Source organism: Eleutherodactylus coqui, chromosome 2 (genome assembly GCF_035609145.1).
Source record: "Eleutherodactylus coqui strain aEleCoq1 chromosome 2, aEleCoq1.hap1, whole genome shotgun sequence".
Taxonomy (NCBI): Eukaryota; Metazoa; Chordata; class Amphibia; order Anura; family Eleutherodactylidae; genus Eleutherodactylus; species Eleutherodactylus coqui.
Window position 1 is genome coordinate 88,759,953 of NC_089838.1, and position 13,242 is coordinate 88,773,194.

The 13,242-nt window shown below is 43.8% G+C and overlaps 1 protein-coding gene across 1 annotated transcript in view; it reads right to left on the minus strand.

Moving 5' to 3' along the window:
- Positions 1-12,227, minus strand: part of LOC136610003 (uncharacterized) — an 81,289-nt gene extending 69,062 nt beyond the window's left edge. The window contains exons 1-2 of the mRNA XM_066589276.1: positions 12,134-12,227; positions 2,404-2,444 (exon numbers count right to left, since the gene is read on the minus strand). Of these exons, the coding sequence (XP_066445373.1) occupies positions 2,404-2,444; positions 12,134-12,182 (90 nt within the window). The 5' untranslated portion in view covers positions 12,183-12,227. The remainder of the gene's footprint in view (positions 1-2,403; positions 2,445-12,133) is intronic.
- Positions 12,228-13,242: the final 1,015 nt, after the last annotated feature.

Here is a 13,242-nt window from a genome sequence, read left to right on the forward strand (position 1 = left end):
GTTGTACCTGCCTATGACTATTAATTAAAACCCCCCAGTCTGACTCGGGCATGCAGAGTGGGCCAAAGCCCACATGTATTTTATCTGACGTTAGCTCTGCTATCCGGGGCACTGCAATAGGATTTATTTATGTACTGTCGGTGGGTTCCAGGGAGCCACCCATGCTGAGGGTCCACTCCACACACACTTTCCATAGGGGAGTTGTACCTGCCTGTGTCTATTTATAAAAAAAAACCCAGTCTGACTAGGGCATGCAGTGTGGGCCGAAGCCCACCTGTATTTTATCTGACGTTAGCTCTGCTATCCGGGGCACTGCTATGTGATTTATTTATGTACCATCGGTGGGTTCCAGGGAGCCACCCATGCAGTGGGTCCACTCCACACAGACTTCCCATAGGGGAGTTGTACCTGCCTGTGTCTATTTATAAAAAAAAAACCCAATCTGACTGGGGCATGCAGTGTTCGCCGAAGCCCACTTGTACTTTATCTGACTTTACCTCAGCTATCCGGGGGACTGCAATGGGATTTATTTATGTACCGTCGGTGGCTTCCTGGGACCCACCCATGCTGTGGGTCCACACAGACTTCCCATAGCGGAGTTGTACCTGCCTGTGACTATTAATTTAAAAAACCCAGTCTGACTGGGGCATGTTGTGTGGGCTGAAGCCCACCTGTATTTTATCTGACGTTAGCTCAGCTGTCCAGGGCACTGCAATGGGATTTATTTGTGTACCGCCGGTGAGTTCCAGGGAGCCACCCATGCTGTGGGTGCACACAGAATTCCCATAGCGGAGTTGTACCTGCCTATGACTATTAATTTTAAAAAACCCAGTCTGACTAGGGCATGCAGTGTTGGCCAAAGCCCACCTGTACTTTATCTGACATTACCTCAGCTATCCTGGGGACTGCAATGGGATTTATTTATGTACTGTTGGTGGCTTCCTGGGACCCACCCATGCTTGTTTTGGCCCCTCCCAGCCGCGATGTAGCACGCATCATTGGCAAATTTTTTGTCTGGCAGGTGAGACAGGGAGATGAACCTAGGGGGAAAAAAAAGCTTGGTACCCGGCGTCCCACATACAAAAATGCTCGAGTCTCCCACTGTAGTCAAAGGGGTTCATCACTCGAGTAGAGCTCTCGAATTTTACAAAAAGCTTGACTCAAATAACGCGGACTCGAGCATTTGCGTGCTTGCTCATCTCTACATATAAGCCAAAAAGAAAATATAGCTGAGGTGAAATGGATGTAATACTGTAATGCTGCCTAAAAGTATTACAACCAAAAATAAAAAACCTCAGAAGACATACACTAATAAAAAAAAATTCTACCATGTTTGTTTTTTGTTGGCTTTTGTTATTTTAGGTTTTTTTTGAATGATGAAAATAAAAAGCAGTTAACTGCATGTAATAGTGAAATGCTCCCTATACAACATTGAGATCCACCAAAGAAAAAATAATTAAAAAGTAAAAATAAAAGTGAATATGGGTGTTCTTTACTTTGTGGGTGAAAGGTGTGAAAAGGTGGTGATAAGTGGTATTTTCTTCAACTCTTTCCCTCTACGGTACAGGATTAGTAGCTCTATACCTCTCTCATCACAGTATTGCACTCAGTGAGGGGAGCGAAATATACAGCACTAATCATTATTTTGTATTGATCAATGTCATTTGTTGAATAAAGCCCATTAGTGACCACTATCAAAGGTGCAGCTCAGGGGGAACCTAGGAAATGGTGACCATAATATAATACATTTCCACTTGTCTTTCAATCGGATGTTTTGTTGTTGGGGAGCCTCAAAAATGCCGAACTTCAGGAAGACAAAATTGAACCAGCTTAGAGATGCCCTTAGCCTTATAGACTGGGACAATGTCCTCTGAATAAGGATGTAGTGATGATTAACTCTCTAGAAGAGTTCAAAAAACAGCTTGGATGTCTTTCTTGAGTGCCACAATATTAAATATTTATTCTGACTGACAGATTTGTAGTCAACAAGGGATTTTTTCCTACAATTTTTGCTTTCCTTTGAATCAATATTGATATTTACAAATAGATGTTCTGAAATCCATCTATGAGTTTTTTTATACACTACCATCTGATTCTTACTTTCTTCACTCAACAACTCTCTACAATCCATTTACCCTTCACCCTGGGCTTGATGGTAATCATCCAAAAGCAGAAGTTGGACAAGCACCAAACTAATCATTATCTTTATTGCACATATATCTAGAGAATGGCCCACTCTTCTATTAGCACAATCCATAGAAGATGACTATTGCATCTGATTTGGAAAAGCTTGTGTGTTTTCAGTAACACTTTTGTGCAGACTCAACTGGTCTTCTCTCTGTGATGGCAATTAGATAATAGTATCTTATGTAAGATATAAAAGCATAAAAACATTACTCTTACTGTCATGGTCACAGATGTTCCACCACTACCTGTTTTAGTGCCTGTAAGGAAATAAAAAAGGGAAGACATCGTTGTAAAGAAAACCAGAAACTTGTTATCCTTTGATGTGAAGAAACATTTGAGAGCCCCCCCCCCCCCACCCGGCATTGCAAAAAAGAAAATAAACCTGTAAAAAAAGATAGATAGATATGCTGCCCTGGTGGATCGGAGCTGAAAATTCTCACCTGGCTTGTCGGCGGTGTCCCCCGGAGATCTGGTCCTCCCGGACCCGCCGGCTGCCTTCTGCGCATGCGCGCCAGACGATTGCGTCACGCGCATGCGCAGAAGCCCAGGAGCCGCCGGCAAATTCAAAACCTCCCGGCTCCTGAAGGTAGCCGGGAACCAGGAGGTGTTACCGGGGACCGCAGTGAGCGTCCCCAGGCCCGCGATCGCCGCTATCCATTGGATAGTGGCGATCACGAAAAAGTTTTAAAAGTAACAAAAAAGTGCTAGTTTCACCTTCTCTCATGGATCGGATCCATGAGGGGAGGTGAAAATACTCACCTAAGTCCACCCCGATGTCCCGATGGTCCGGGACCCGAAGTCCCCCTCTGCGCATGCGCGCCCGATGATTGACATCGGGCGCGTGCACAGAGGGGCTCGAGCCCCGGGAAATTCAAAGTCCCTCTGCTCCTGGCTGCCATGTGTAGCCAGGAGCAGAGGGATGTAACAAGGGACATGATCACTGTCATCCAATGGATGACAGTGATCATGTAAAGTAAAAAGAAAAGTATGAAAAAGTAAAAAAAAAAAAGTTAAAAAAGTTTTAAAAAGTTTTTAAAAATTTTAAAAAGCATACGTTTCCTCTCCCCTGAAAGTACGCACATAAGGCCCCCAGATTTATCCGCGGACCTTACCCCAGCTTCTGCGCACACGCCTGTCGCCAAAATGGCGGACGCATGCGCAAAAGCTGTGGATTGCCAGGATAATTGAAAATCTCCCTGCTCCTGGCTACAAAACTGAGCCAAGAGCCTGGAGATTTCACGGGGAGCCGCGGTGAATGGTTCCTGGTCACGTGTTCGCCGTTATACAATGGATAATGGCAATCACGTAAAAGTTAAAAAAAAAAAATTGAAGTTTCATCTCCCCTCACTGATGCGATCGGTGAGAGGAGATGAAACTTTTTACCGGAGGCCTCCGTATTTGCACCCCAACGCGATCCTCATCCGTGAACTTACCCGGATTCTGCACATGCGACCGCCGGCAAAACACCGGACACATGCGCAGGAGGCGGGGAGCCCAGGAAACTTAAAATCTCCTTGCTCCCAGCGACCAACGGTCGCCGAGAGCCTGGAGCAGTGACTGGTGGCCTCGTTGAGCGGTCCCCGGTCACGTGATAAAAAGGTAGAGATCTACCTGAGGTCGGTCTCACATGACCGGATAGGAATTACGGATTCCGCATGCATCTGATCCGCGGTATTACGCAGATCAATCGCATTGGATTACACAATTCCGCTCACATTAGTGGGTCTGAATTGTGTAATCCACTCGCAGAAAAGAGAACGCAGCAGGTTCTATTTTACCGCGGATATCCGCAGCATAGAGCCTATTGTGCTCCGTGGTCGCGGATATACCCGCAGCCCATACGCAACTACGTTGTATACGGACTGCGGGTACCTGTGCCATCGCTGAGCGACGGTGCGGGAAATACAAACAAAAAAAAGGTACTGCGCATGACCGGCTGTGTGAGTAGGCAATTATGCGCAGTACATTATGCGGCCGTACGCAGGGTCACAGCTGGGCTCACAGATGAGATTCGCTGCGGGCCTCCGCAAGCAGATTCCGCCTATGGCTGCGTGAGCCCGGTGCTATTCAGACCGCTAACTGTGATACGTATTTTACAAGAAGCCCCAGGAACGCTCGCCTTCCTGCAGTTCCAGGAGCAGCTTGTTGAGCGCCTTCTATGTGAGACCGCCGCACCTCATCAAGCTTACGGAGACTCATGGAACGCCAATTTTTACACCCCATACCGGCTACTGAGGTCAAGAAATGACCTGGTTTTATTGCCCCATGGGCCCATTCCAACCAGCCTCCGTAATTACCCCTGTCTTCGGAAATACCACACAGTTCACATTAATGGCGAATGCCAAAAAGGGCGCGGAGTGTGTGGGTGGGGGGGGGATTTTTAGGGAGTCAATTTTTATTCCGTACAAATAAGCAATGGGGCCTGGGATTTATTCAGTTGTGCCCTGAAATCCAACAGGTGTTCCCTCCTTTATAGGCCTTGCCATGGGTCCTGTAAGTAAATTAGGGTCACAATGGGTATGTTTCTGAACACGGGACAAACGGGGGTATCCATTTGGGGGTGAACGTCTTCATTCCTATGTGCACTGTACAAAAAAACTGTTTTTAAATTTAAAAAATTGCCAAAAAAATTGAAAATCGTAACTTTTTCCTTCTGCTTTGCTTAGATTCATTCAAATACTGTGGGGTCAAAATACACAGTACACCCCAAGATGAATTTGTTAAGGGGTCTAGTTTTTAAAATGGGGTCATTTGTGGGGGTTCTTTATAGTTTTGGCCACTTAATGGCTCAATAAGTGGGCAATGGGGCCTGGAATTTATTCAGTTGTACCCTGAAATCCAACGGGTATTCCTTTCATTGTAGGCCTAGCCATGTGTCCTGTAAGTCTACCACAATGGGTATGTTTCTGAACACGAGACAAACAGGGGTATCCGTTTTGGGGTGAAAGTTGTCATTTATATGTGTGCTATACAAAAAACCTGTTTTTAAATTGACGCAATAGCCCAAAAAATGAAAATCGTAATTTTTTCCTTTTGCTTTGCTTGAATTTATTCAAAAACTGTGGGGTCAAAATACGCATTACACTCCTAGATAAATTCGTTAAGGAGTCTAGTTTTCAAAATGGGGTCATTTGTGGGAGTTCTCTATGGTTTTGGGCGCTCAATAACTCTAAAAGGACTTCAAGCAAAATCTATATTCTGAAAGCCAACGATTACTCCTTTCATTTTGGGCCCCGTTGTGCATGCGGACATAAGATTAGGGCCACAATGGGTATATTTCTGAAAACAGCACAAATAGGGGTATCCATTTTGGGTGCAAGTCTTCCTTCATATGTGTGCTGTATAAAAAAAGCTGTTTTTAAAATGACAGAATTGCCAAAAAAACGAAAATACTAATTTTTTCCTTTTGCTTTGCTTGAATTTATTCAAAAACTGTGGGGTCAAAATACACAGTACACGCCTAGATAAATTCATTAAGGAGTCTAGTTTTCAAAATGGGGTCATTTGTGGCGGTTTTCTATGGTTTTGGGCGCTCAAGAACTCTACAAGTGGGCAATGGGGCCTAAAAGGACTTCAAGCAAAATCTACGTTCTGAAAGCCACTGACTACTCCTTTCATTTTGGGCCCTGTTGTGCATCCAGACATAAGATTAGGGCCACTATGGGTATGTCTATGAACATGGGACAAACAGGGGTATCCATTTTTGGGTGCAAGTCTTCATTCATATGTGTGCTGTACAAAAAAAGCTGTTTTTAAAATGACAGAATTGCCAAAAAAAAATGAAAATCCTAATTTTTTCCTTTTGCTTGGCTTAAATTCATTCAAAAACTGTGGGGTCAAAATATGCAGTACACCCCTAGATAAATTCCTTAAGGGGTCTAGTTTTCAAAATGGGGTCATTTGTGGGGGTTTTGGGCGCTCAAGAACTCTACATGTGTGCTATGGGGTCTAAAAGGACTTCAAGCAAAATTTCTGTTCTGAAAGACACTGACTACTCCTTTCATTTTGGGCCCCGTTGTGGACTCAGATATAATATTAGGGCCACAATGGGTATATTTCTGAACACGGGAGAAACAGGATGTAAATCCTCATTTTCATGTAAACTATAGGAAAAAAATATGTCTTTAAATTGATAGATTTGCAAAAATATGAAATTTTACTTTTTCTCCTCTAAATTGAATTAATTGTTGAAAAAAAACTGTGGGGTCAAAATACTCATGACACCCATCAGTGAATACACTCAGGGGTGTAGTTTTTAAAATGGGGTCATTTGTGGGGGTATCAATTATTCTGACACTCATGAGCCTTTCCAATCTTGGCTTGGTGTAGGAAAACAAAGTGTTTCTCAAAATGCTAAAAAGTAATGTTACATTTGTACGTCTCCTGAATGGTTAAAAAAAAAACGAAAGTTTTTCCAATGTGCACCCAAAATAAAGTAAACGGGTGTAAATATAAATCTTAGCAAAAATTTCTATAGTATGTTTGCACATATTTAAGATATTGCAATTGGAAATGTGAAAAAAATGACGATTTTTTCAAAATTTTCCCAATTTTAGCGCTTTTAATAAATAAACAAATTCTATCGGTCTTTTTTTTCCGCCTAAATGAAGTACAACATGTGGCGAAAAAACAATGTCAGAATCGCTTGGATATGCAAAACCTTTCTGGTGTTTTTCCATGTTAAAGTGACACGTGTCAGATTTGCAAAATTTGGCCTGGTCATTAAGGCGCAAACAAGCTTGGTCACTAAGGGGTTAAAATAGTCCTCTTATGTTATCAACTCTCTTTGGCTTGATTATCACATACTGTGGGCATGCATGCGGTATAAGTTCCATTTGTTTACTATAGAATGTATCCATTGCATTTTATGGCTATCAGTAACTATTGTAAGACGTGTTTTAGAAATATTTTACCTCCCTCACTAACCTAACCATATCATGGTTGAAATAACGATTATAAATGTATCCTACACAGGTGCTCAGCTGTCTAATAAAAACTTAGTTTCTCCTCAATCCCTCAGGATTAGAGATGAGCAAACGTACTTGTCCGAGCTTGATGCTCGTTCGAGTATTAGGGTGTTCGAGATGCTCGTTACTAGAGGCGAGCACCACGCGATGTTCGACTTACTTTCACTTTCATCTCTGAGACATTTGCACGCTTTTCTGGCCAATAGAAAGACAGGGAAGGCATTACAACTTCCTCCTGTGACGTTCCAACCCTATACCACCCCCCTGCAGTGAGTGGCTGGGGAGATCAGGTGTCACCCGAGTATTTAAATCTGCCCCGCCCACAGCTCGCCACAGATGCATTCTGACATAGATCAGGGAAAGTGCTAGTGATGCTGCTGCTGCTATAGGGACAGTGTTAGGTGTAATATTAGGCTTCAAGAACCCCAACGGTCCCTCTTAGGGCCACATCTGACCGTGTGCAGTACTGTTAAGGCTGCTGGGAGCAGTGTTGCACTTTTTTTCTTTTTTTTGGATATCGGGCGTGCAGAGCATTGCGTCCTCAGTCTGCAGTCATTGTACATAGTATAGGGCCAGTACTGGTGAGGCAGGGACAGTGGGAAAGGTGAAAGAGATATACTGTCTATATAGGCAGTGGGCTTTTTCAAACAAATTGGGGAAAAATACAATATTTGGGTTGCCTGTGACCGTCTTCAGTGTACTGCGTGTCTGCTGGGGGTAGTAGTCCTAATTAATACGCAGCTAAGTGTTACAGCAGGCTTGCGCAAAATTGCTTGCTGGCTCTGCGTTGCCCGTTACATCACCGCCGTCATCCTGTCCAGAGGGAAACAGTCTGCAGTAATTTTACATAGTATAGGGCCAGTACTGGTGAGGCAGGGACAGTGGGAAAGGTGAAAGAGATATACTGTCTATATAGGCAGTGGGCTTTTTCAAACAAATTGGGGAAAAATACAATATTTGGGCTGCCTGTGACTGTCTTCAGTGTACTGCGTGTCTGCTGGGGGTAGTAGTCCTAATTATTACGCAGCTAAGTGTTACAGCAGGCTTGCGCAAAATTGTTTGCTGTCTCTGCGTTGCCCGTTACATCACCACCGTCATCCCGTCCAGAGGGAAACAGTATACATATATACGCTGCCTACAGTATCTGTCTGCTGTCTCAGCTCAGCCTTTAAAAAATTTAGAAACAAAATACTTAAGGCCTACTAGTGGCGTTTGGCCACTTGACTGCTTCTGCGCTGTGAATTCCACTAGCTCAGTCATACGCACCTACGTCTCACTACAGGCTTGCGCAAAATTGTTTCCTGGCTCTGCGTTGCCCGTTACATCACCACCGGCATCCCATCCAGAGGGAAACAGTATACATATATACGCTGCCTACAGTATCTGTCTGCTGTCTCAGCTCAGCCTGTAATAAATTAGAAGCAAAATACTTAAGGCCTACTAGTGGCGTTTGGCCACTTGACTGCTTCTGCGCTGTGAATTCCACTAGCTCAGTCATACGCACCTACGTCTCACTACAGGCTTGCGCAAAATTCTTTCCTGGCTCTGCTGTGCGTTCTCTATCACCATCAAAAACGGGGACCTTTTAGCTTCATCAATCTGTGTATTATATTCATCCTCCTCCTCCTCCTGAAACCTCACGTAATCACGACGAACGGGCAATTTTTCTTAGGCCCACAAGGCTCAGTCATATAACTTTTGTAAACAATGTTTATATGTTTCAATGCTCATTAAAGTGTTGAAACTTGCACCTGAACCAATTTTTCTTTTAACTGGGCTGCCTACAGGCCTAGTTACAAATTAAGCCACATTAACCAAAGCGATTAATGGGTTTCACCTGCCCTCTTGGTTGGGCATGGGCAATTTTTCTGAGGTACATTAGTACTGTTGGTACACCAATTTTTTTTGGCCCTCGCCTACAGTGTAATCCTAGTAATTTTTAGCCCACCTGCATTAAACCTGACATTACCTCAGCTGTGCTGGGCACTGCAATGAGATATATTTATGTACCGCGTTTCGCTTCCTGGGACCCACCCATGCTGTCGGTCCACACGGAGTTGTAACTGCATGTGTCCACTTCTAAAGAACCCCAGTCTGACTGGGGCATGCAGTGTGGGCCGAAGCCCACCTGCATTAAACCTGACGTTAGCTTTGCTGTGCAGGGCACTGCAATGGGATACATTTATGTACAGCCGGTGGCTTCCTGGGACCCACCCATGCTGTAGGTCCACACGGAGTTGTAACTGCATGTGTCCACTTCTAAAGAACCCCAGTCTGACTGGGGCATGCAGTGTGGGCCGAAGCCCACCTGCATTAACCCCTTCATGACATGGCCTATTTTGGGCTTAAGGACGCAACAATTTTTGGCGGATTTTCTTCTTTGTTTCCGTCGACGCGGCCGTATGAGGGCTTGTTTTTTGCGTGGCGAACTGTAGTTTTTATCCATGCCAATTTTGGGTACATAGACTATATTGTAATTTTTTATTTTTTTTTAATGATAGCAGAGAGAGAAAACGCATCAATTCTGCCATAGATTTTTTTATTTTTTTTTTACACCGTTAATCATGCAGCATAAATGAGACTTTCCATTTTTTCTGCAGACCGGTACGGTTACAACGATACGGTTTTCCCACTTTTCTGCAATAAAAACCCTTTTTTTTGGAAATCTTTTTTCTATTCTAAATTGCTGCATTCAAAGTCCCGTAACTTTTTTATTTTTTGATGTACAGAGCTCTATGAGGGCTTATTTTTTGCGAGACGAGCTGTAGATTTTATTGGTACCATTTTGGCATACATACGGCTTTTTTGATCACTTTTATTGCGTTTTTAGTGAGGCAAAATGCTAAAAATGAGCATTTTGCCTCAGTTTTTTAGCGTTTTTTTTAGCGTTTTTTTCCGTGCACAGTCAAAAGCATGTGCAACTTATTGTACGCATCGTTACGGATGCGACAATACCAAATATGTGGGGTTTTATTTTTTTTTACCTTTTTTTATGCTAATCTGAGAAAAAGCATAAAAAATGTTTTTTTTACTCTTTTTTTTTAATTCATTTTTTAAATCTTTCTTTTTTTTTACACTGTTTCTGTCCCTCTGAGGGACTTTAACCACTGCCCTGATGATCGCTGTCATAAGTCATGGCAGAGCTACTGCTCTGCCATGCCTTATCACTCATACAGCGATCTCAGGCATAGGCAATGGCGTCCTGTTGCCATGGTGACAGGCCGGGCTCTCGTGATGACATCGCGAGTTCCGGCCGGAGACACAGAGGGAGCCGCGCTCCCTCTGTGAACTCTTTCCCTGCCGCCATCTACTTAGATCGCGGCAGGGAAGGGGTTAACAGTGGCGGGCGCTTCTCCGATGCCCCCCCGCTGTTGCAGCGAGACGCCGGCTGTGACTGACAGCCGGCTCCCGCTGCGGGATAGCGCTGGATCATATGTGATCCCGCGCTATCTCCAGGACGTAAGTTTACGCCCTGTTGCGGGAAGTACCAGGCTGCCAGGGCGTAAACGTACACCCTGCAGCGGGAAGGGGTTAAACCTGACGTTAGTTTTGCTGTCCAGGGCACTGCAATGGGATATATTTATGTACCGCCGGTGGCTTCCTGGGACCCACCCATGCTGTCGGTCCACACGGAGTTGTAACTGCATGTGTCCACTTCTAAAGAACCACAGTCTGACTGGGGCATGTAGTGTGGGCCGAAGCCCACCTGCATTAAACCTGACGTTAGCTCTGCTGTCCAGGGCACTGCAATGGGATACATTTATGTACAGCCGGTGGGTTCCAGGGAGCCACCCATGCTGTCGGTGCACACGGCATTCCCATTGCGGAGTTGTACCTGCCTGTGACTATTTATAAAAAAAACCCGGTCTGACTGGGGCATGCAGAAACCTTGACAGAATGACTAGTGTGTGGCACATAGGTTCCCCATTGCTATGCCCATGTGTGCAGCTCCTGATGGAGGTGGCACAGGATTGGATTTCTCATTGCTTCTGTACAGCATTGTGGGCTATCGCCCCGCCCCTTTTAAAGAGGGTCGCTGCCTAGCCATGCCAACCCTCTGCAGTTTGTGCCTGCGGTTCCTCCTCATGGCAGACGCACTTATAAATAGACATGAGGGTGGTGTGGCATGAGGGCAGCTGAAGGCTGCACAGGGACACTTTGGTGTGCGCTGTGCACACTGGGTCGTGCTGGGGGGGGGGGGGGGGGTTGGGCAGCATGTAACCCAGGAGAAGTGGCAGTGGAGTGTCATGCAGGCAGTGATTGTGCTTTGTTGGAGGTAGTGTGGTGCTTAGCTAAGGTATGCATTGCTAATGAGGGTTTTTCAGAAGTAAAAATTGTTGGGAGGGGGCACTCTTGCCGCTATTGTGGCTTAATAATGGGACCTGGGAACTTGAGATGCAGCCCAACATGTTGCCCCTCGCCTGCCCTATCCGTTGCTGTGTCGTTCCCATCACTTTCTTGAATTGCCCAGATTTTCACAAATGAAAACCTTAGCGAGCATCGGCGATATACAAAAATGCTCGGGTCGCCCATTGACTTCAATGGGGCTCGTTACTCGAAACGAACCCTCGAGCATCGCGAAAATTTCGTCCCGAGTAACGAGCACCCGAGCATTTTGGTGCTCGCTCATCTCTAATTATAATCTTTCACTTATGATTTTTCTTCCCACCCTAACTTTTTTACTAATATTAACAATGTGTTGCTTTTACTTAATTAATTTCTACCATGACCTTTTACAACCCTGCAGAAGCAAAGTTTGCGTTATATTCAACTGTTTTTCCTTACTTGCATATGGGGACAACATTTGATGAGAGATAGGAGTTATTTTTCTTACCCATAGAGCACCAAGCACTGAAAAAACTAATATTTAAGTTGTTATTTAAACTATCTTGACAGAGATTTTCATATAAGCATTATTAAAATAATAAGACAATAATTTACCCAATTAACCAATAAAATGTAATTAATGTAAAACTTACCAATGAAACTGGCAACGCTCAGACAGAGGAAGATGACTGCAAGTTTCATGATGCAGTTGTAGTTGTTAAGCTCTTAGCTTCAAGAAAAAATAAGAGCTGGTTTTAAACCTTAGCGTTACGAGCGCCCTTTATATACATCCAAGATGATGCTCGAGGGTAAAGTTGTCATCTTTCCTTATTTGCTGATTGGCACAGTAGTAAATGTTGTCACTATGCCAAAACTTTATTACTTGGAAGTTCTTACTGTCTATATTTATTAAAAAAGATGTATTTTATTCTAAACATTCTATATTTGCTTTGTGTCCCATTGTACGTGCAGTGATTAAATGCACAGGATTCTAAATTATTTATGTTTTTAGGTTCTAAAGTTTTTAAAATAAGAAAGTATTAAAAATGTAATCATTTAGTAATAATTATACCGATGATAGAAATAATAGAAGAAAAAAAGGGCTCCTGCACACTTGCGTTTTTCTTTCGCATTTTTTCACGCGACATCTCTGCGTTTTTTTCACGCGATTGTCAATGGGACTTTTTTTTTTTTCAAATCATTTTTATTACGTTTTTCAAGGTATACAGGTTATTCCCTCAACAGGAGGTAGAACAAAAGACATGTTGCCTGATATTAAACAATTGTTGTGTTGTCATATGATAGGTATACTTATTTAGCCTTGAGGTATAATTGAGTCAATTCTAAAGAGTTTCGCCCAAACATATTGAAATTAAAATCAAATCAAAACGGGGCGAAGGAATACATAGGGTTCAGGAGGGAGATATGGGGAGGGAAGAAGGGGGGGTGGGTATTGATGGAAAGGGTGAAACATCCTTGCAAAGGGTCCAACGAATTATAAGTTCTTATGATATATATGTTTAGCTTCAGCAAAGGGAGCTGGCTCCTCTCACCAGCTCTAATTATGTGTTGAACATAAGTCGCTATCAACTTCCAGGGTCCTCTCTGTAGAGAAAAGGTGTGTTATCTGAAGGGTTTACTCCAGCTCTCAGGCGTCAGATAGGTGTGGGGAGTGTGTTAGCTTCTCTGTCGCTCTCAGGCTGTATTGTTGAAGTTGGGTGTTAGGCCTTGAGTGTTAGATCTTGATATTTATCCGATCTGC